Below are 23,834 nucleotides of genomic sequence, written 5' to 3'. Positions count from 1 at the left end.
TCTTTCCTTCACCAAAAGGAGGCTCTGGCTTTTCAGTAATCCCAGAAGTGCTGTATGCAGAGGCACAGTGGGATGGAAAATACAAAAATCAGAGGCCACACACACCACTCATGGTGTTTCTCTTGATAGCTGCATCCTGAGAATTCCTTCCTGCAATAGAACAATCTGTGGCCTCCTAAATCCAGGCATTTTACCCGCAAAAAGCCAAAGGAAGATCGGCTTCAGATTTGTTATTTAATGAAATCATTCTTTAGGCAGATATTCACAGGGCAACAGGGACTCGCATGGGGACAAGTCAGCACAGGATTTGCACTGATGCTAAATAGGAAAATCATTGCAAAGGACGCTTTAGTCTTTCAACTCGCGAGGTCCCTTCAGTCACCTCAAGGGATATTTTTGCATTTCATTCATTAACCTCCAACAAGAAAGGCAATTTAGCCTGAATCTCTCAGTTACACCAAGTGGAAAATCTAAGAAATTCATCATCAACAAGAAGGCAGTATCATTACAAAAGTTAGTTTCCCATGAAATTCTTAAACCCCAGCATGCTTCTCTTGCACAAAAATAAATCTTGCAGCCCTAGAAATGTCATCTTATGGCCCATTAAAAAAATATCAGTGAATCCATATGTCGGCTTCTGCCATTATACAGAATCTGAGCATCTGTGTGATTTCAACTTTTACTTTTTTCTTTAAATTTTTAAAATCATGAAAGTAATACTTATACATGGAAAAAGCCCAAACATTATACAATGAAAAAATATCCTTCCCATCCAAGATGTATAAAAACCATCACTGTAAATAGCATTTGAGTATTCTTGCCAAGCTTTTTCTGTAGTCCTTGTACATACACCCCTCTTTTTTTAGTCTATACACATTGTTCTGCGTGGTGTTGATGATGTTTTCATTTAATGATTTATCTTGGAAGTCTTTGCATAATAATAGCTATAGATAATAATAATGATATTATTATTATTAACTAATAACTATTTTCTGTAGGGTAAGCACTAAAAGATTAGTAACTTGTTTTATATTATTTAATCCTCTCAACAACTTTGTGAAGTATGCTTTATTATTATTCCCCATTTTGGAGATGAAAAAATTGAGGCAAAGCGAGAATAAGTAATTTTCCCAAGGTCACACAGCTCTGGTATTGAGTCTCTTTGGTCTGACATCAGAGTACCACTTCTAACACTATGAACACTACGCAGCCCTCCTCTATTAAGGGCACACACCATGTTCTTTCCATAGCTGCAAAGTGTTCCATTATATGGATGTACATTTACTTTACCAATCCACTATTGAGGCCGTTTCCAATTTCTGGCTATAACAAAAAAAGCAGCAGTTAATACTCTTAACCATTCACCTTTGCTTACATGCACACATGTGACTTGAGAATAAGTTCCTAGAAATAAAATTATTGAATCAAAATGTAAATTTTTTATTAACTTCCCCTTCAAAGAGTAATGTCAATTTACAAACTTATCAAGAGTAGGTTTGTCTATACTTTTAAATTTGTATAACTACGTACATAATGTAAGTCATGCTATTAAAACATATCTGGAACTTAACTGCTCAAATTCTGTTTAACAGTTGGTGATGCATTTGACTTATCTTTTTCCATATTATATCAAGAGACAAATCCTGTTGGGTAGAGAGCAAAAGAGCAAAAAAGCATCTTGCTAGTGATGAAGCATCAAAGTCACTGTATCCTAAGGGAGTCTGAGCAGGGAATGCAGTCAGACCCAAATGCTTCTAGAGCAGCTATGAAATCATATACAGAGAAGGAAATTTAAGCAACAATCTACTCCAGTGTCCTCTTTTGACAGTGTGAGAAAACTAAGACATAGACCCATCCCAAACATTTGAGGGGCCCAGAGCGAGAGTATAAATGGAGGCCCATATGTCTACATATTTAGATATTATAAATCAAGTTAACAAGCTGTTAAAGAAAACATATTCTATCTTCCCATCTTGATCAACATATCTTTTAGGTTCAAATATAGAATTCTTGGACTCCTTGGAACAGTGGTTTTCAAACTTTAGCATTCACTAGAATCAACTGGAGGACCAGTTACAACAAAGATTGTTGGCCCCATACCCAGATTTCCAGGTTTGATAAGTCTGAGATGGGGCCCCCAATTTGCCTATCTAACAAGATGCCAGGTGATACAGATGCTGTGGTCTGGGACCACACTTTGAAAACAGTTCACCGGGCTCCAGGTGGGCATACCTCTGGTGGGCAGACTCTTTGCCCCATGAGGTGAGGCACAGCTAAGGAGAAAGACCAGAGTGGTCCCTCTAAATCAGGGTTTCTCACCTTTGGCACTACTGACATTTTATGCCAGATAAGTATTAGCTATGCGGGGCTGTCCTGGGCACTGCAGGATGTTCAGTATCACCCCTGGCTTCCACACACAAAATACTAGTATCACCACACCACTCCTGGACTGACAATCAAAAAGGTCTACAGGGGCTTCCCTGGTGGCGCAGTGGTTAAGAATCTGCCTGCCAATGCAGGGGACAGGGGTTCGAGCCCTGGTCTGGGAAGATCCCACATGCCGCGGAGCAACTAAGCCCGTGAGCCACAACTACTGAGCCTGCGCGTCCGGAGCCTGTGCTCCGCAACGGGAGAGGCCCCAGCAGTGAGAGGCCCGCGCACCGCGATGAAGAATGGCCCCCGCTCGCCGCAACTGGAGAAAGCCCTCGCACAGAAACGAAGACCCAACACAGCCAAAAATAAATAAATAAATTAAAAAAAAAAAAAAAAAAAAAAAGGTCTACAGACATTTCCTAAAGTCCCCTCGGGGCAAAGTCACCGCTGGTTGAGTTCTGGGGTCCAGGGCAAGGTCCCTCTGCTCTGGGTCTAAAAGCAGTACCGCACAAAGAAGCAAGAGAATTTCGCTCAAATCTGCTTCTTGAAATGTGTGACCATAAGACACATATAAAAAATGTATAATTCCCCCATACCCACTGAAATGAGAAAATAGAACATATCTAGAATTCTGAAACATCCTGATATTTTGAAAGGAAGTCTATATTTTAAGGCTTACGTGAACAATCAGATCTCTAGACAACTTGGCTTATTCTTATCCCACTTTCAGGTCACTTGGTGTTGAGTAACGAGGCATTTTATGCTTGTATTATAATTACGTAGGGGCTGCTTACCTAAAAAATGAAAGGCAGCACAAATCCCACAAAGCAAAGAGCTTCTTTACTTTTGTCAGCAAGACAGTAGTGCAGGACTTACCTAGAATGCCACACATTCCAGTGGAAGGACCAGGTCTATTCTATGGCATCTATTCCTCGGGAAAGTCATGAGTCTTCAACCTCAGTACTGATGGTTAGTCTTGAAATACAAATGTCTTGTGTAGTGGATACATTATTTGCAATTCTAAATATCCTCCTCAGAACTTGGAACCTTTCTGTTAAACATTTCGTATCTGATTTCAAAAATCTTATCTTAAACCCTGTCATGTTATTGTCTCTGTTTGGTTCCTATAGTTTAGACATGTTAATATTAAAAGCTAGTTAAATTATTTTGCCAGGTAGAAGGAAGACCTAGAAATATTAACAGAAAGGCATCATAGGTTGCAAATAAACACAAGTGAACATGACCATAGAATCGTTTGTCTGGTTAGATAGCTCAGCTTACACTTTATACAGCAAAATTCCCATCAATAGAAATGTTTCAAAGAAGAGCATAAAGTCTGAGTTTATTTTTCCAGTAAAATAAGTATTTAAAAATATTTTTTATTGTAATCTTAACTGAAAATATATAATTTTATTCATTTATCTACCTCAAAGGTAGAGTATAATAACTGTATTAGGCCATGATTTACAGGTACAAGTGACAAAAACTATCTCAAAGAAAAGAGAAGTTATAGATTATAAAATTAAATTATAGACTATTCATATTTCATAAAAAAATCAATGACATAATCCATTTCTAACATACAATAAATTGAAAACTGTAGCTATTAAATATATATTCTCATTCTCATATAAATTAGAAAATGAAACTAATAAAGCACTATTTAAAATAAACATTTCATTAAAGATATAAAAAAATTAATCAATCATAAAGTTAAAATGTCATTTGATCATTTACAAGATTTCAATCTTATACTGTAAAACAAACTCAATAAATGGTGTTAGGTTGTAAGTATATTTTTGAGCAATAAGTATATACCTTTTGCAGAATCTACAGTAGTCCAAGTATTTCCTTCTGGCTATTTTATCTTCAAAAAAAGATCCCATTTCTTTTTTGATAACTTGGAGGAAAACTTTGGGGACATCTTTTTTTTAATTTTTAAGAGACAGAGACAACATTGTCTTGAAAGAAACTTATTTAGTTGTTTAGAAAATGTTTCCTGCTTGTCTTTACCTTCTTTTAGTTCATCAGTGCAAAACTAAAGATTACCAGTTTCAATTACAATATGCCATTTTTTATTCCACTAGTACAGAAAGTCTTGGAACCAAAGTAGAATTTATTTTTCTAACAGAAGCTTTGCTTCATCAATTGCTCTTTTCTTCCTCATCTTGATATTATAGGCATAGAGAAAGTGCACCTTTATTCAATTCAAACTTTTAAGGCAGAATATGACTCTGGGTACATTACGAAATAAAGTAATTCAAACTTCAGGGCTTTAAAAAATATTCAGTTAATAGTATTACACCACCATCAACAATAAAAATCAGCATTTTAGTACCTAAAATAGTGCCCGAATATCTGACTATCAAAAAGTAGAAATGTAATCAATCACTAAAGGGATGTGGATGGTCTTCAGGATGGCTGGTGCCTGGGGACCAAGCACCTTCACGACTCTCCATCTCTCATCTCCACTTCCTTCAGTCGGAGGGAGGAGGAAGAGGTGGGAGGGTGGTTTTAGTGACCTCCAAGTGACTCTTCCACAAGCCAGGGGACAGGCTGCCTGCAGCTCTAAACTCAAATCCTTCATCTTTGTGACCAAAAAGGAAAGACGTCTTCTCTCCCCAGTACACTTAAAACAAATCTTATTGAAAAACTTTAAGTATCACAAAACCAGTCACTGTAGCCCAGGAGTGAGGTCCTTTGATTAGTCCAGCTTGGGTGAGGTATTACCTACCCCTCTACCAATCACTGAGGGCAAGAAAAGTGGGTCATGTACAAAGATGGCAGCCCCCTTTTGGATCCCAAGGATAGAATGGGAAGTGAAGCAAGTCCCCAAAATGAAGGGATGTAGGTCCCAAAGGAAAAGGAGGGAGGCTGGGGCTTCCCTGGTGGCGCAGTGGTTGAGAATCTGCCTGCCAATGCAGGGGACACGGGTTCGAGCCCTGGTCTGGGAAGATCCCACATGCTGCGGAGCAACTAGGCCTGTGAGCCACAACTACTGAGCCTGCGCGTCTGGGGCCTGTGCTCCGCAATAAGAGAGGCCACGACAGTGAGAGGCCTGCGCACCGCAATGAAGCGTGCCCCTGCTTGCCGCAACTAGAGAAAGCCCTAGCACAGAAACGAAGACCCAACATAGCAATCAATCAATCAATAAATAAATCTAAAACAACATTTAAAAAAAAAAAAAGGAGGGAGGCAGAGAAGCAACACAATAAATGTCTGCTACAAGTGACTTTACTTGAAATTTTTTAGTTCAAAAGATTATTATGCCTCAGAGTCAAGATCTACATGTTCTTTTGTTAGCTTTTGGAAGATGTAGGAAGAGTACAAGATTGGGTAGATATTAGACTTATGTTCATGAATGACACAATGGGTTAATCAGTGAGTGTTCAGTGAACTCAGTTTACTCATTGCCAAAGGAATATCACCCTGGCAGAATTTAAACAAATGACACAGTCAGATGGACAAGGGTTAAAACTGATGATTAGTAAGGTTAATAAGCTGGAATGGAAATGGAGACAACACACTGGTGTTATATCAGATGGAGTCCCTCCCTAAAGAAGTTTTAGTGAGAGGAACAAATTACAAACATGTAAAAAAATAATTTCTGATACCAATAAGTGCTTGGAGGAGGCAGAGTAAGCAAATAGAGAGTACCTTGGTGAGTGTGAAAGCTGCTCTAACTAGGGTTGTCAAGGAAGACCTTTGTAAATAGTTGATATACAAGCTTAGAGACATGAATGATGAGATGGAAGTGATCCTGTTAAGGTCTAGAGATCAGCCTTCCAAACAAAAGGAACTGTGAAGCCAAAGCTCCCGAGATGGGAATGAGTTTACAGCACTGGAATATCAGTAATAAGGTCAATGTGTCTAACATTTAGCGGACAAGTGGAGAGTGCTAGGAGATGGTGTCAGAGAGTGAGGCAGGGGCCAGATTATGCTTTATAGACCAGAGTAAGAAATTGGACTTTGATTCCAAACTGTAAAAATAAAATGAAAAGACCAGTGGAGTTGGCATTTAGATGATATCATTACTATCAGTCCTGTCTTGGGGGTAAAAAGCAAGCCAAATTGCAGTAGGTTTCAAAGAAAACATGAAGAAGTTAAGTCATCACCAGGAGTCTCTGGTGTAGTTCCAAACGGGGGATGCTGCCATATAAGGACTTCTAACAGAAATAACACAGGTCTTTCTGGTTAATTTCTGATGGATTCTCAAGTTGTAAATCATGTTCTTACTTACCTAGGACCCATTCATATTCCTGCCAATGGCAATGCACTATGATGACTAGAGAATCTGATGCCCCCAAAGACTTTACAGAGATTGATTCTTCCTCATTCCAGGACCATCTTGCTCACAATTAGTCCTGATATTTTTGGTGGAAAGGTGTGTTTTGACAATTCTGGAGAACTCATGGAAACCATCTTTGATTTTATAAATCCTGATTTGAATCTATTTTTTAATTGTGAACATTTTTATCACAAAATGGAATGTAAGAGAATAAAAAAAATGTGCTTAATCCAGGATCTAGCATAGTTTTATTCCAGTTAATAATGGTGAATTTCCCTACACCACTGAGAAGTTTCCATTTACTTTCATAAATTATTCATTAACCCAACTGACACAGTTTGAGATTCAGTTTGCTAACAAATGATCCGAATTCTTGGCAGGGCTTGCTGGTGGTGATCATGTGGAAATGCTCTTAGGACAACTGGTAGACTCACCTTGCTCTTGCTTATGAAAAGCCTCATACCTAGTGGTCTCATGAAAGACCTTAAAAAATATTTCCTCTTCGTTTAGGATGTAGCACTTTTTCAGGAAAATTATTCTTCTTCCTTACCTCAGAACAGCATGTTCCAGAGAATTCTACACTCACACATTGGACTTTATGATTTTCTTCTCATCCAGGCACTCATTTAACTAGCAGCTTCTTGGGAATGTGTTAAGAAGTTAATTTCCCATGCCCAAAACCACATGTCTGCCAGAGAAGCTACGAAGCTGCATGTGAAAGAAAATAACACTTCGTGGATTTGCTTCAGCTGACATCTACTTAGAATACGACAAGCATGTACTTATTACTATATGACTTTTCAAAAAGTGAAAAACACTTAGATCATGGTCCTGCATGATGAATTTCCACCACCACCACCTCCTCACTGCTATCCACTTAAAAATCCTACAACAATAAGATCACAAGGTGATACTAAGATCTGCCACAAAACACCTATATAAAGCAATACTAAATGGGGTTTACGTTTAAGAAGCTGGTTGGCCACATCAGTCATGGCATTTTTACTGAAGAACTGGGTGCCAGAGGGGATCTACTCCTAGTACCCAAGAGATCTCTTGCACTTGCTTGGACTTACATCCTAGCTCTGTATTTTTCTGCGACTTAGCAAAGTTCCTTGGCCTCTCTAATCCTCAGTTTCCTCGTACATAAAGTAGAAATAACAATACTACTTGTCTTATAGGATTACAATGTGGATAAACTGAGATAATACTTATCAAGTACTCAGAACAGCCTGGCACATAATTAAGGTTGGCCATTATTATTCTGTGTAACCTATTCTGGGAAATAAATGAAGAATCAAAAAATATATACAGGGGCTTCCCTGGTGGCGCAGTGGTTGAGAATCTGCCTGCCAATTCAGAGGACACGGGCTCGAGCCCTGGTCTGGGAGGATCCCACATGCCGCGGAGCAACTGGGCCCGTGAGCCACAATTACTGAGCCTGCGCGTCTGGAGCCTGTGCTCCGCAACAAGAGAGGCCGCGATGGTGAGAGGCCCACGCACCGCGATGAAGAGTGGCCCCCGCTTGCCACAATTAGAGAAAGCCCTCACACAGAAATGAAGACCCAACACAGCCATAAATAAATTAATTAATTTAAAAAATATATATATATATACAAATGATATACAGCATTGTAGAATTAAGAGGGATATCGTGTAGTACTGATTTTTTAAGTACCACAGGAAATTCAGGGGCAAAAGAGGTCAAGGAGATGAGAAAGTCTTCACAGAAGTCATGAGGCTTGAGTGAGGCGCTGAAGAATCTGGATAGGGAATGTAAAAACAATGCATCTATGGACAAAGAGGCAGACACAGGAAGGAATGTGTCTACAGAGCACAGATAAAAGACCAGACAGTACAGAAAGAGAGGAGGAGCATGTACAAGGATATGAAGTTGAAGAAAGACGAGCTAGTTTACGGTGGGCCTGCCAGTTGGGAAACTTATTTGGTTTAAAAAAAAATGTCAAATGAAAAAAGACCTTTGACAGAAAATGATTTATTTCTGCCTTAGTCCATTCAGGCCTCTATAACAAATTACCATAGACTGGGTGGCTTATTAACAACAGGAATTTATTTCCCATAGTTCCAGAGGCTGGAAGTCCAAGGTCAAGGTAATAGCAGATTTGGTGTCTGGTGAAGGCCCATTTCCTCAGTCACAGACAGCCATCTTCTTGCTATGTCATCACATGATGAAAGGGGAGAGGAAACTCTGTGCGGTCTCTTGTATAAGTTACTAATCCCATTCTTGAGGGCTCCATTCTCATGTCCCAATCACCTCTTAAAGGCCCCGCTGCTTAATGCCTTCACACTGGGGGTTAGGATTTCACATGTGAATTTGGGGGGGGACATGAACACTCAGTCTACAGCAATCGAACATGATGTTTGTATTACAGCAGGTAGGGCTCTATTAGAAATTCAGTCATGGGATAGTGAGAGCTTTTAGGGAAACGGAGGGACCAAAGATCTCCTAACCCTATTTCCTTCACCAGTCACTGCTCATCCTTCTTTGCTTCTCTTTTTGTCAAAATTTCCCCAAACAGTTCTACACTTACTGTCTTTTCTCTCTTCCTACTATCACTTAGGCGTTTGCCCCCTCACTCTATTGAAACTGCTCACGTCAATGACATGCATGTTGCTGAAACCAACAGTCATTTTCAGTCCTCATTTTACTTCTCAGCAGCATTTGATAGAATTGACCCTCACTTCTTCCTTTATATGCTTTCTTCAATTGTCTTTCAGGATACCACATACTCCTACTGCACTAGTTGTTCTTTTTCATCTCCTTTGGCTTGCTGCTTCTCTTCTCTGATCCCCTTAATGTTAGGGCTCAGTCCTTGATCTTCTTATCTTCTCTCTATATATTCCCTCTCTTGGTCACCCAGATCAAAAAATGAACAATATCATTTTTGAATACACTGAATGCAGACCATCAAAAATATGAACAAGAACAAGTGTTGGTGAGGAGATGGAGAAACTGGAACTCTCATGCATTGCTGGTAGTGTATAAAGTGGTGTGGCCTCTTTGGAAAACAGTTTGGTAGTCATTCAAAAAGTTAAACATAGAGCTACGACTTGACCCAGTAATTCTAATCTTAAGTATACACCCAAGAGAAATGAAAACATATGTTCACACAAAAACTTGTACATGAATATTCATAGCAGCATTATTCATAAGAGCTAAAAAGTGGAAACAACCAAAATGGCCATCAAATGATGAATGGATAATCAAAATATGGCTCTATCTACACAATAGAATATTATTCAGCCATAAACAGGAATGGCGTACTGATACATAGTACAACATGGATGAACCTTAAAAGCATTTTACTAAGGGAAAGAAGTCAGACAAAAAATATTTTGCATGATTCTATACGTGAAACGTGCACAGTAGGCAAATCTATAGATACAGAAAGTAAATTAGTATTTTTTAGGGGCTGAAGGGAAGGAGAAATGGAGAGTGACTGCTAATGAGCATGGGGTTTCTTTTTTGAGTGATGAAAATGTTCTGGAATTAGACAGTGATGATGATTACAACTATTTTGTGACGATACTAAAAACAACCGAATTGTACACTTTTAAACAGTGAATTTTATGGTATCTGAATTATATCTTAATTTTTAAAAAAACAACTACAAGGTTTTGAACTTCCTTTCCATGGTTTACATATACAGGACCAGCAACCTGGGCTAGACTGACTACTACAGAGGACTGAATCTGTCTCTGAGCATCATGGAAGTCAATCAATAAGGAAACCATCCTGGATTAAATAGTTCTTACATGACAAATGAAATGTGAAGTTAGAAAATTTGTCCTGGGAGTACATGTTTGGAAAAATTACAATGTAAATCCTTATATCAGGGACTATTACGTAATATAATAGATACTGTCTTTGTGGTTTTGCCCAAGACACAGAAACATTCTTTGGAAGGATGTTTCTTCTGTTGACAAACTCTAAAAGATTAGGGCACAAAATAAAATTGGAACTAACTCTACAAAGGAATTTTTGCCAAAATAGTACAGCCTATTTCCAGATGATCTAACTTTTATAGAGATAAGCTTATGAGGCCAAGAGACGCAGAGAATCACATTCCCTTAGACCAACTTCCTCAAATACCAGATGTCTCAACTGAGCATTTGGCAAGTATTAGAGGGCAGTCTAAATTCTGATTTGTACTGTTGATTAAATAAATGTCCATATGTTTCTGATACTGGACACGCAGGTAGCAAAGTCAATATACTGTCATGAGAATTTAGGGGCTTGATTTATACCCTTGTCTAATCAAATAGTCATCATACTTCCAGCTGGGGTGAACTCTAGAGATACCTGCAGATGGGGGTAAAATGTTTTCAGATTCAGAAGAGAACTCTGAATCCTCTCATTTGGACAAGCACTTAGTTGAGAGCCTAGCATTTCTGCTGTTAGACATGGAAAGCATGATTTAGGTCTGAAAAACTCTAAGTGCAGGTGTTTTTAATCAACTGCTTCTATCATGAAAGCATCTCCGTAGAATCCCTGCAAAACACGTAATTTGGTGTAGATCTGCATTTTAAACAAACTAGCTCCAAAATATACCCCCTGAAGTAGCTGAGTGATCTATTTGGAGTTAAGGTATGTTCGTTTTGGATACAATACTACAGTGCTTTTCTCTTAAATGTTTACTGAATGAACGAATGAATGAATGATTTAAAGAATTTATATTAGAGTATCAAGATAATATGTCTTCCCCGCCACGTGGGGAAGCTCTTTGATGATGTTATTCACCTGTGCATCCTCCACACGGCGCCTACTCCCGTACAAGCCCCACAAGCTGATGCTCAAAAAACAAGGAGGAAGATACTGAATAGAACTAGTTGGGGTTGTTTTTTCAACTTCAAGTTTTGGATGCAGAGTATGTTTGACAGTATCAAGGCAGGCCCATGGAGTGGACACTCCACCCCAGAAGCTAAAAGAGGACAACTCATCCCTCTCCCCTCCCTCTGGCAGCTGGAGGGTAGGTCAATGTCTAGTCATGGCCAAAGAGACCCTCCTATTAGGGACTTTGAATGTGGAAGAAATGACTCAAAGGTGCAGGGTTACTTAGAGTTAATTTGAAGCACCAGCGGCAGAACTGTGAGTCGGCAGCACAGCAACTGGTCTCCAGGGACAGTGGTGACAGCAGCTTCCTAAGCATCCCATTGCCACAGCAGGAATTTGGCCTCGTCTTGCCCATTTTCTGTGTTCCTGCCCCAGCCTGGTTCTCCAGATTTCTGTCAATTCATGAGCCACCCACATAAACAGAAGAGTAAACTTGCAGGCAATCCAAAACTACAAAAACACTAAGGTTACCTTTTGTACTCATTTACTTCGAAGGTGAATCACTTCTTACCCATTAACTTAGTCAAATAACAGTTATGGTTTTCCAACCATACTGCTCTCTCAAATTTTCCTAGCCCTCCTATGAAATAAAGTTATCTTTAAAAAATCTAAACGTCTATTCTAGATTTTAAATATCTAAGATATTGCAATGACATTTTCCCACTATGTTAAGGAAATGGAGCAAAGAGATTTTTTAAAAAATCCAATATGCACACAGTAGCCAAAGGCAGAGACCACTGAAATGGAGGAATTCATCAATGGATGAATAGATTTAAAAATATGGTGTATCCACACAATGGAATATTATTCAGCCATAAGCAGAAATAAAGTACTGATACATGGATGCATGAAAACATTATGCTTAGTGAACTAAGTCAGATAATGGTGATGGTTGCACAACATTATGAATATACTAAATGCCACTGAATTGTACACTTTAAAATGGTTAAAATGGTGAGTTTTATGTCATGCATTTTACCACAATAAAAAATTTAAGTCCAAAATTTAAAAAATTAGAAGAAATATAAAGTAGAATATTTTAAACATGATTCATTCCATTTGCAACAGAACAAGGTGGCTTGTCAAAAGAATTTTCTGGTTATAAAACCTTTGTAGTTCCGACGCTCCCTCAGAACTCTCAGTGGAGTTATCTGTCATTACATAATCAAGTTTTCTTATTAAGAAATAACCTTGTTGGGAATGTAAATTGATACAGCCACTATGGAGAACAGTATGGAGGTTCCTTAAAAAACTAAAAATAGAACTACCATATGACCCAGCAATCCCACTACTGGGCATATACCCTGAGAAAACAATAATTCAAAAAGAGTCATGTACCACAATGTTCATTGCAGCTCTATTTACAATAGCCAGGACATGGAAGCAACCTAAGTGTCCATTGACAGATGAATGGATAAAGAAGATGTGGCACATATATACAATGGAATATTATTCAGCCATAAAAAGAAACGAAATTGAGTTATTTGTAGTGAGGTGGATGGACCTAGAGACTGTCATACAGAGTGAAGTAAGTCAGAAAGAGAAAAACAAATACCGTATACTAACATATATATATGGAATCTTAAAAAAAAAAAAGTGGTTCTGATGAACCTAGGGGCAGGACAGGAATAAAGACACAGACGTAGAGAATGGACTTGAGGAGGGGGACATGGGGAGGGGGAAGGGTAAGCTAGGACAAAGTGAGAGAGTTGCATGGACACATATACACTACCAAATGTAAAATAGATAGCTAGTGGGAAGCAGCCGCATAGCACAGGGAGATCAGCTCGGTGCTTTGTGACCACCTAGAGGGGTGGGATAGGGAGGGTGGGAGGGAGACGCAAGAGGGAGGAGATATGGGGATATAGTATACATATAGCTGATTCACTTCGTTATACAGCAGAAACTAACACACCATTGTAAAGCAATTATAGTCCAATAAAGATGTTAAAAAATATATAATAAATAAAAAAAGAGTGAGATGCAAAAAAAAAAAAAAAAGAAAGAAAGAACCTTGTATCTGGTGAGAGGAAAGCAAAGCTCCTTCAAAAAGCTTTTACTCTATCTCTGATCACAGTCATATCCCCTTTCATTTAAACACAATAAGGAAGTGGCGAAAATAAAGTACAATTTAATCGATCTTGGCAAATATAATTTTTCCACTGTGGCAAAGTTTAAAACTCTCTTATTATATCATTAGTTACTCAATTTTCCAAAGATGTGGGACTTTACATGGGAAAAATGGACTGAAGAGGCTGGTATTTACGTAATTCTTCGAACTGGGATAACAAAAATGTGCTGCCAGTTGCTTTCCCATAATTGGATGGCTCATTATTGTAAAATTATTTCAGGTTTGCTCAGTGGAATCCTGGGAAGTGACATTTACTCAACTTTTTATTCTAGAATTTTATAAATCCTTTATCTTTTATTTCCATCATTTCTATATTTCCCCCAAATCTCACATCCATCATTGGTAAAAGAAAAAAAAAATATGTGTGTGTTTATATGTATAAACACACACACACACTCACATATATATTCTAAGACCTTTCAATTATTGTTTTCCAACCCCGATAGAACTAGAAAAGAAAACCCTGCACCAACGATCCAACTTTAAAAGTATTGATTTCAGTGTGTTTGTATCAAAGCCAGAGTGAGTGGCTTTTCATTCTAAGAAGCAAAAATGGTGAACTCTTTCCTAATTTACATTTCCTACATTACACAGGGTAAATTGAAATACCAGCAACTTCGAGTTCTATTTCTCAACTTATTAAAAAGATTTGTGTTGCTTAAAAAGGAATTTTCAATAACCTCTTGGCGGGGGGGGGGGCGGGAATCGCAAGATTTTCCCATCCAGTTTCCTCAGAGGAAACCATCTTAATGCTTTTATAAGTAATAAAAGCATTTCATTTCAGAAGTCCTTAAAATACAATGACTTCATTTACTTTTAGAGGCTTTATCAAAGTAGGTTTTCAGAAACCCGCACTCTTGAGAGCAGGTGCCTGTAATCAAAAACAGTCCTCTCACCTGATCCATTTCCCGTGCTTCGGAGGGCTAGGTTTGAGAGCACGAACTCACTCTGCATTCATAAGGAAGATATTATTGCCAAGTTCCGTGAAGCCCTCTGAGAAATTCATCAGGGCTACAAACTACTGACCTTACCCTAAACCCATCTGCTTGCAGGCCAGCTGACTCAACGTCTCCTGCCAGCCATCCGCACACACGTGGTATTCCACGGCAGATCTGTGAGCGGTCAGGAATGACGAGGAGTTCACATTTGCAGAGAGGGTCACTGAGGGGAAGAAAAGGGGGGGGGGAACCCTAATTTAAAACATTTCTTCTCATGACACCAAATGATAACATGCTTTTGCTTTACTTGCAGACATTCATTTTTATTTCTTTTAGCTAAGAACCATTTGGTGAGTTCTTACCCTGTGCCAATCACTGATTGCCGTGGGCGGGGGGGGGATGGAAAAATGAATTAGATGTGTTCTCTGCCCTCCAAGAACTAGAGGCTCTGGTGAAAGAGAGAGGCAGTTCTTAACTTTTCATTACGAGTTACAAGACGGCCACAGGCAGATCTCATTCCCATGAGTTTACCCAAGGACTTGCATAATTAGAAGGAGCTAGTTGTAACTTCATTCAAATCGTTTCCTTTCAAGAAAGCCTGTGAGAATGCAAGTGTGTGAGAGGGATGTTAATTTCGGATTAATTTGGCATATGCACTAATTCCTCTTTTATCAAAGAGCATCCTCTGTACTTCATACACCATAGATTGTTTGTGGAAACACTGCACAATTAATGACAATATACATCATAACCGTGATTTGGCCAGATGATGCAAAGGACTGAAATAAGAGCCAAGGGAATGGAAAGAGAGATGAGTGTGGGACGACAGAATGAATCAAACTCAAGATTATAAACTGCAACACTGGGATACTGGTGAGAGATGCCTTTAAGTCCTGTCCATGTAAGGGAGTAGACAGAAGTCTCATCTGGATCTGGAGCGAGGGTGCAGGGAAGATGGAAGAGCCACCTCAGTATCCTTTTCCAGGAGGTGTCAATGATACAACAATGACTGACTATTGATCATTTATTATGGGTGATAATAAAGAGTTTTTTAAAAATTATATTCAAATGAAAAGTTATATCGTCAAAACAATTTGAACCCCAATATTTTCACATATAAGATAGACATTTCAAATAAAGAAGTAACTTGTGGGGAAGTGTTCTGTGAGTTGGAAATATCACGTACAAATCACCACTGGCAGCTTTTATAATAGTAAAGCAGAATAGATGAGCTTAGTTAGTAAGATCTGTGAAGCCAGTTAGGATTCGTTTAGCTTAAAGGGCTGCCAGGCATCAGAGCACAGAGCAGATGGCAGAAACAAGCGGCTCACCACAGTCCCATTCGTCGGAACTGTCTACGCAGTCAGCTTCGCCGTCACACCACCGGTCACGTGACACACACTCGTGGTTTGCACATTCTAGCTCATCATCTTGGCAAAACGCTGGCAAGGGAACAAGAAGGGAGGAGACAAACATTTTAGGAATGAATGGGATTATCGCTAACGGGTACATCATGGTGTGCCAGCAGGAGCATCTAAGGAAGACAAGAGGTGGTCACACCAAGGGCTCCAAACAGGTGTCAAGACCGAAGAGCAGAACTGGTAAAACCTCAGTTCTGAGAGGTCCATCCATACAAACAGCAAGCATTTAAACAGAACTACTGTCTCCAAGTGACGAGATTCTCTAGTTCTAACTACAGGACTGAAGAAGTGGTACCCAGAGCAGCAGAAATACCAAAGATTAGAACATAGGGCTAAAAGCTGAAGTGGCGGGAGCAGAGCACTGGCCATGAGCGACTGAAGTCACCCTAGGATGAAAACCAGCTCTGTCCACATTTATGGGTAATTTTATTTTTTTTAATCTCTAGTATTAACTGACTCTCAGAGTCACACACTAATTCTCTCTTGGGTTTTCAAAAACTATGGCAAAACTCCTTGATTGCCTACCTAGCATCTATTACTTTTCTTCCTCCCTTTTTAAAAATGTATTTAATTTTTATTGGGGTATAGTTGCTTTACAATATTGTGTTAGTCTCTGCTGTACAACGGAGTGAATCAGCTATATGTACACATATATCCCCTTCCTCTCGGACCTCCCTCCCACGCCCACCCCTATCCAGGTCACCACAGAGCACCAAGCTGATCACCCTGTGCTCTACAGCGGGTTCCCGCTAGCTATCTATTTTACACATGGTAGTGTATCTATGTCAATCCCAACCTCCCAAGTCATCCCACCCCCCTTCCCCACCCCCCGCGTCCTCCTTTTTTATGGCAACATGAATTTATTCAGGCCCGCACACTAGTCCCTGCTCCATGGCAGGATCCTGATTCGTTTAAGCAAGACATGGCATCTTTCTGACTACAATTTTTTTTCTCTGAGTACAGTTATTAGTCCAGGAGTAAAGATGGGATCTGAGATCAGGGTCTTGGCCTATGGTTTTGGAGGTTGTGCTTTCCAAGGTAGTTCCTGCCCAAACCCTGCTGTCCAGGCCACGTGTCCTAGCCTGAAGGAAACAGCATCTTTTTCTAATTGGTTCTCCCTAAAGATGCTTCTTTTTGCAATTCAGCTGTTTAGGTGGTGTTTTTTGGAATCCACACAAAGATAGCTGACTGCTAGCTGGGACCCAGCTCAAAGTTGGCCAATCTGAGTGAAGCCCTAAGTGATGTTCCAGAGATGAGGGTGAGGTTCTCTCTCCTTCCTAGTGGCTATGACCTGGGAAGCACGGCACCCCAGGTGCTCTTGGCAGCCATCTTTGGACCCTGGTAGGAGCCAGCCAGAGGTCAAGCAAACGCAAAGAATCCCAGAAGAGGTGCTAAACTCCTGCATCTGGCCCTACACTTGATTTTTTATATGATAATATAAGGCATATGCAATACATAGCATAAAAAAAGAATAAAATGTCTTCATTGTTTAAGTCTGTTTGAGTTGGGCTTTCTGTTACTAGTAGGTAATGCATCTTAGGAGATTTTTTTTCTGATTCTAAAACTACCATTCATTCAGAATATGTAGAAAAGATAGAAAAGCACAAAAACTTAATAATTCCACCACTCAGGGATTACAATCGTAAACTTTTTATTATGCCCTTCTGATCTTTTTCTATATGTGGTTATATGTACTTTCAAAACTCAGCACAATAGTACACATAATTCTTTATGCTTTGTTTTATTCATCTAATGATATGTAATGGACCCACGAGAAATTATCCTTCTAATTTGATTTTTAATGTTTGCATATTATTTCATTTTATGGTTGTATTTTATGTTCCCCCTATTTTTGGATATTTGGGGTGGTTTAATTTTTTCCATGTTATAAATCATGCTAGACTAATATCCTTATGCATATATTTTACACATGTTTGATTGTATTCTTGGCATATATTTTTACAAGTGGAGTTTTAATCAAAAGGTCGGAAAATACAAAAAGCTTTTGATACATATTTCCAAATTTCTCACTTACATTCAAAATGAGAGGTAATTAGTGTTTAAAATAAAACGTCACATTCACAAATTCACAACAAGCACTTACAGCAATTTTTTTCATCCATGTTATCAGGACAGTCTGGGAACCCATCACAGATGACTGTGTGCTTCAAACATTGTTTGTTAGATGGACATTCCCAAAGATCTCTCTCTTTACATCCTGGAGACAGAAGGAAAGGTTATTTGCAATAGATGTGAAGGTGAAAATAACAATGGCTTTGATCAAGCAATGTAAAAAAATTACAATATAAAGGTATGATTTCTTTTTTCTTAACGAGTTTTGACTCCTGTATACCGTGGAAAATGTAATTTTGAAAGCAGAAATGCTTGGTAATCTTCAAACTGCATTATAAATAGTACAGCTCTCCCAGGAGAAGATCAAAAGTGACATATGGGAAATCGGAAAAAAAAAAAAAAGAAAAAGCAACTGTACTTTAACGTTCATCTTTAGCTGTTCCTTTTGCTTTCTAAGCCAATTTGCAACACATAAGACTCATCTATAAAATGATGAGTTAACGCTTTTAAGCAAATATGCCAAAACCTAGCGATCTAAATGCATAATATCTTAAAATGTAATTTCAATCAACAAATGGCGAGGCCATCTGTGTGTTTAGCAAAAGAGGCTCCTCCTATATGCCAAATATCTGCAAAACTAGCTCAAGAGCCATTACTTCAGTAACATAGCCAGAAATCTCAGGTTAGAAACTTTATCAGTTAACATAAGAAAAGAACATAATTTGCCTAAGGCCAGGCTATAAGCTTGAACTGTAATTTGCCTATAAAATAACAAGCTCTTACAATGAACTTAATAAATGTCATTTGATTCACAGGCAGCGCATTTATACGTCCGCTAAAACATGCCAAGGGTCTGATGTGTTCTTGTCACTCCAGTTGGATCCATGACCCTCACCAGGCTGTGAGGGGGGAGAAGGAAGAGACCACATGTATTCATCTTTGAGCATCCTGAATTCCCCTGCCTGCAAACCCAGCTAGCCCTCAGCAGGACCTCGATACACGTGAATTTTAAATGGAACTTCATTTCATGTAAGGAACGAAAAGTCTCTCATTCCCAGGAAAAGGTGATTTAAAGGTGAATGAAATGCCAAGCAGTGATGAAATAAGGGGTTTCTTTAGAGATGCTATTTCTCATCTGATCTGGTACAAATCATTCAGAGAAATGTCATAGATGATTGAGTCAGGTTTCTTGGAGTCCCTTATGAGAAAATAATCTGCATTACAAAAAATTCTCATTGAAAAGTTTATCAAAGTAAGTCCCCAGAAGAGAAATTTTTACTATGGGATAAAATTAGATTTAAAGTGTTTCACCATTCAAAAATATAGGACAGCAGTAGAGTATGTGACTGCAAAACTGTAGGAAATAAATAGCGAGAGTCCTTCACTAGCTGACCATCTAGAATGGTTTTAGGCCCAGGGACATACATTCTAGGAACTCATGGGAATATAATCTGGAGTTTTCAGCTAACCAAGAATACAGACATCATCTGGAATGTTCTGGCAAGGACACTCATCACAAACCACATCACTTGCTAGTAGATGATGAGAGAAAACAGCATGAGTCTTTCTGACTGTTCACAAGGTACCATTCCTAAGAGTACAGAGAAGAACGTGGACACTTGGAATGAAATGATAAAAGATCACAAAAGTCGATCTACTGGGACATAAGACCTGTATGCTCACAGACGGTAATAATAAGAGATAACATTTATTATCCACTATAAATCCACCTTCTAGATATTAGTTTTAATTCTTACAATAATACCACAATGTCAGAATTACAATCACCATTTTCTAAGTGAAGAAACTGAGATTTAGAGAAAATAAATAGATTGCTCCAAATCCAGCCTTATAGAGAAAGATCCAGTAGGGAAGCAGGTGCAAGCCTTTAGTTGCTGTCCTCAGTATGCATTAGGGGTAAGAGCAAGGGAAACAAAGCTTAGAGTCAGACATCTGGATTTGAACCTTAGCTCCAATCTCATTAGCTGTATGACCTTGGATAAGTTACTTAATTTCTCTGAACCTCAGTTTCCATATCTCTAAAATAGTAATAATAACACCTGCTACAAAGGGTTGCTATAAAGACAAAATGAGTACTCTATAGGCAGTAATTTCCCTTCTGTATCTTTTCTTTTCTAATAAAAGTTTGCGCGGCCTAATGCCTTCTTTGTGGAGTTATGATGAACATAAATGAAGTAGGATGAAAAGGTCAAGACATGAGTCACATGGAAGATACCATTATGATTTTGTGAAAAAAATCATTCTCTCTTTAAAGTGACATTTTTGGTGTAATTATGCTTTAAATGTATGCTTTAAAAGGAAAAGGGTATGACCCCATTAAAAATTAAAACTAGGTATGGAGAGGATGGGATATTTAATGCAGCTGTAGGTTATGAAACCAAATAATTGTTGATGTCAGAATAACTGCCACCTCCCCCCGTACAGACATAATGGCTACGCCCACTCACAGAGGCCACAGTGTATTGCTGAAGTGACCAACTCATCCCAGTTTGCCTGGGACTTCGCAGGTTTGAGCACTAAACGCCCCTGCTGCCAAGAAACCCCCCTCAGTACTGGGCAAAGCGGAATGGTTCGTCAACCCTAAGTGCGCTAAGCATTCTGAGGGGTTCTTCACTTTCTCTCTCAGTTTCACAAAATCTCTGCGAAGCAGGCTTCCCTGCCAGAGGCAGATCCCACCTGAACTGGGGCACCTTTTTTCTCTATCAAAACAGTTGTCATTATAGGTGAAGAAGGCAAAGCACCTTAAAGCAGATGCTTCTTGAACTCTGAGAAGCTTTCAGTGATGCCAGTACAGAGTAAGTGGGTCCACTCATCAGGGCTGCTAACCTGAGCTACATCGAATAAAGTGCTGTCAGGGTAGGGATGCTCGCCTTCGGCCAGCAGCTGCCCCAGTGGCTGTGGATGTGACCTCAGAGCAAATCAAGGGAGCTGAGCAGTGACTTCAGGCCCGGCAGGTGTGACGGCCCCTCCAGAGCCTGTGACCCTGGGCCGTGGAGCCCAGATCTCAAAGAACAGCCGCAGCACCTGTGGTAGCAGCCGGAACAAAGGAGCTGCCTCCCTCCCCGAACCCCGGGCCTAACCGGCAAGGGCAGCAACACCAGCACGAGTCACAGAGCTCCCATCTTTGACCAGAAAGCCCCAGTGGACCTCCCAATTCCTTAGTCACACCCCTTTTCCGGGTGCCATCTTCATGTCATCCTCTTCAAGACGTGCTGTCTCAGTACCCTGTGAAGAGGCAGGATGAAGACTTTGAAAGGGCTTTAAATTGCGGGGTGGGAGCCACCCTCAGTGACCATAATCCTGGAGATGGGGACATCCACCACCAAAACAAGCAGTGTCTCAAGGACGAGGCTCCACCCGGATGCCCATGTTCACTATGTAAATCAGGGACTCTGCCCAGCCTGTGCTTTGGACGTGACATGCCAGCCTGCCCTCCTCTGCCACAAAGAAGACCTTGGTCTGTCAGAGATAATACCAAGCTAGACAGGACTCCTTCCCTCAAGGGAGATCCCTGAGGTGACCTGTGAGGGGACTTGCCTCCTGGATTTCCTAGCACTGTGGCATGTGGGCTCTTGGTTATTGCCCTCTGAGGACTGAGTAAGGTATGTTACAAGCATTCCAAGCTGTGCGGGATAAAGTGCGCTTCTCTAAATGTTACAGGTGAGAAAATTGAGGCCCAGAGAAGTTAAGTGACTGGCCAAAAGTCACACAGCCTCTAAGTGCTGAGACTGGATTTAAATCCAAGTCTAGGTCTACAGACAGCACTCTACCATCCCAGGCTGCCTGCCCAAGACACCAAATGAAATAGCGAAGAGTTAACCAAGTAGCAAAATATCTAAAGGGAAGGAGAATGTCTCTTCCTTAGCATGAAGAATTAAATGTGATCAGAGATCAATCCTAAGACTCCTTCTGAAAGTACATTTGTGGGTATGCGACATGAGATGAACACAATGACCCTCACTCTGTCTTCTAGTCACAGAGCAGGAAATCAGTCTCTTCCACAAGCAAAGGGACAAAGAGACATGAAGGCATGGAGATTGGCTCTCTGGAGTATTTAAAAAAAAAACACACAGTAAAGTCCTTCTCTGTGAGAAATACACAAATACTATTAAGGAGTCCACACAGGGAAAAAAGTCTTTTGGAAAACTTTTTAAATCAAGCTGTAAAACCTATAAATATCAGAGCCAGAGGCTTTAAACACAGCCTAAAGGGGTTTTGACTCCAAGAAGAGGTTCAGGTTATAAAGAAAGATTTTATTGCATTTTATCTATCACCCAAGAGGAGATCGAAGATAGATGGTGAAATGGTTTTTAATTATTTGAAGATAAACAGAAAGGTCTTTAACGACACTCGCATTCGTATTGTTGTCTATCTTTCTCTGTATGTTGTATACCCTTTTACGTAGAAGAGTGATCAATTAGTAATTGTGATGTTATATTCATGTAATGAAGGGTTTTATTTCTCCAGTAGATATTAAAAAACTGTTTGAGCTATATTCTCACTTAACTGACCCATTGAGAAGACTCGCTGCTCCCATCACAGCCCAGGTACCACCTTGTTCCTGCTGGTATAGCTCACCCAATTGTGGACAGAGGCCTAGCAAAAGCTAACTTCAGTCTCACAAACTCAGATCTATAGCATGAAGGCAAAGCTCAGAAATATAATCTCATTGTTATTTTCTTTAGCTCGCCTTTCCTTTATGCCCTTCTTGTTCATTTCTCTGCCCAGATCTGCACCTTTTTCTCCATTGCTTAGATATCAATGCTTGGTAAATGTTAGATTGAAAATAAGCTTCTTTCATCCAGTTGCTAGATCTACAGCCAGCTTCATCTACATAGTAGATGTTCAATTAATGACAAACTATCACTTTAAGACAAGGAAGTGCTTCTGTACCGACGCAGTACTGACTCTGTAAATCACTCCTATCTTTTAGACTTCTCTCCCATGAAGCAATTCTGGAATGATATGTTCATATTTACATAATTCTTCCAAACACTTGCTGAAAGCATTTCTAATAATGACAATACTTCCGACTGTTGTTTACATTAACAATTATACCATCAGTACAACTTCAACAACAAAAATTTACCACAAGAGCAGGAGACACTTCAGAACAACATTACTCCCAGCCCAGCAGGATGGCTCTCGCAAAGAAGGGAAGCGAGAAGAAGAAGGGCTGGTCCGCCATCAATGAGGTGGTGACCAGAGAAAACACTGTCAACATTCACAAGTGCATCCATGCAGTGGGTTTCAAGAAGCGCACCCCTAGGGCACTCAAAGAAATCCGGATATTTGCCACGAAGGAGATGAGAATTCCAGATGTATGCATTGGCACCAGGCTCAACAAATCTGTCTGGGCCAACGGAATAAGGAATGTCCTATACCATATCCACGTGTGGTTGCCCAGAAAACATAATGAAGATGAAGATTCACCAAACAAGCTCTATACGTTGGTTACCTATCTACCTCTCGCCACTTTCAAAAATCTGCAGACAGTTAATGTGGAGGAGAACCAACTGCTGATTGTCCAATAAGGTTACAGAACCGCCAAAACAAACAAACAAACAAACAAACACTACTTACTGCTAAATGTTTAACACATGTATTTTAAAAGTGTATTTACAAATGGTGTGCTTTGACCTCCATGTTTTCCTGCTGCAGAAGTGTCAGAGAAACAGCGTAAATTTCCAACACATCAATTATTTTATAATTAAATTAAATAAGTACTGTTTTG

The 23,834-nt window shown here is 39.6% G+C and overlaps 2 protein-coding genes across 2 annotated transcripts in view; one reads left to right on the top strand and one right to left on the bottom strand.

Annotated features, from left to right (window-relative positions):
• The window catches only part of CORIN (corin, serine peptidase), a 267,360-nt gene that overhangs the window by 45,266 nt on the left and 198,260 nt on the right, over positions 1-23,834 (bottom strand). Inside the window, exons 14-16 of the mRNA XM_059923062.1 lie at positions 18,111-18,224; positions 15,917-16,027; positions 14,679-14,808 (exon numbers count right to left, since the gene is read on the bottom strand). Coding sequence (XP_059779045.1) covers positions 14,679-14,808; positions 15,917-16,027; positions 18,111-18,224 — 355 coding nt within the window. The remainder of the gene's footprint in view (positions 1-14,678; positions 14,809-15,916; positions 16,028-18,110; positions 18,225-23,834) is intronic.
• LOC132366725 (large ribosomal subunit protein eL31-like) lies at positions 23,239-23,634 on the top strand. The gene has a single exon (XM_059924311.1). The coding sequence runs from the start codon at positions 23,239-23,241 to the stop codon at positions 23,632-23,634; it is 396 nt and encodes a 131-aa protein (XP_059780294.1).

Source organism: Balaenoptera ricei, chromosome 5 (assembly GCF_028023285.1).
Source record: "Balaenoptera ricei isolate mBalRic1 chromosome 5, mBalRic1.hap2, whole genome shotgun sequence".
Lineage (NCBI taxonomy): Eukaryota > Metazoa > Chordata > Mammalia > Artiodactyla > Balaenopteridae > Balaenoptera > Balaenoptera ricei.
Note: the sequence above shows the minus strand (reverse complement) of the source record. Positions and strands in the feature narration are given on the sequence as shown.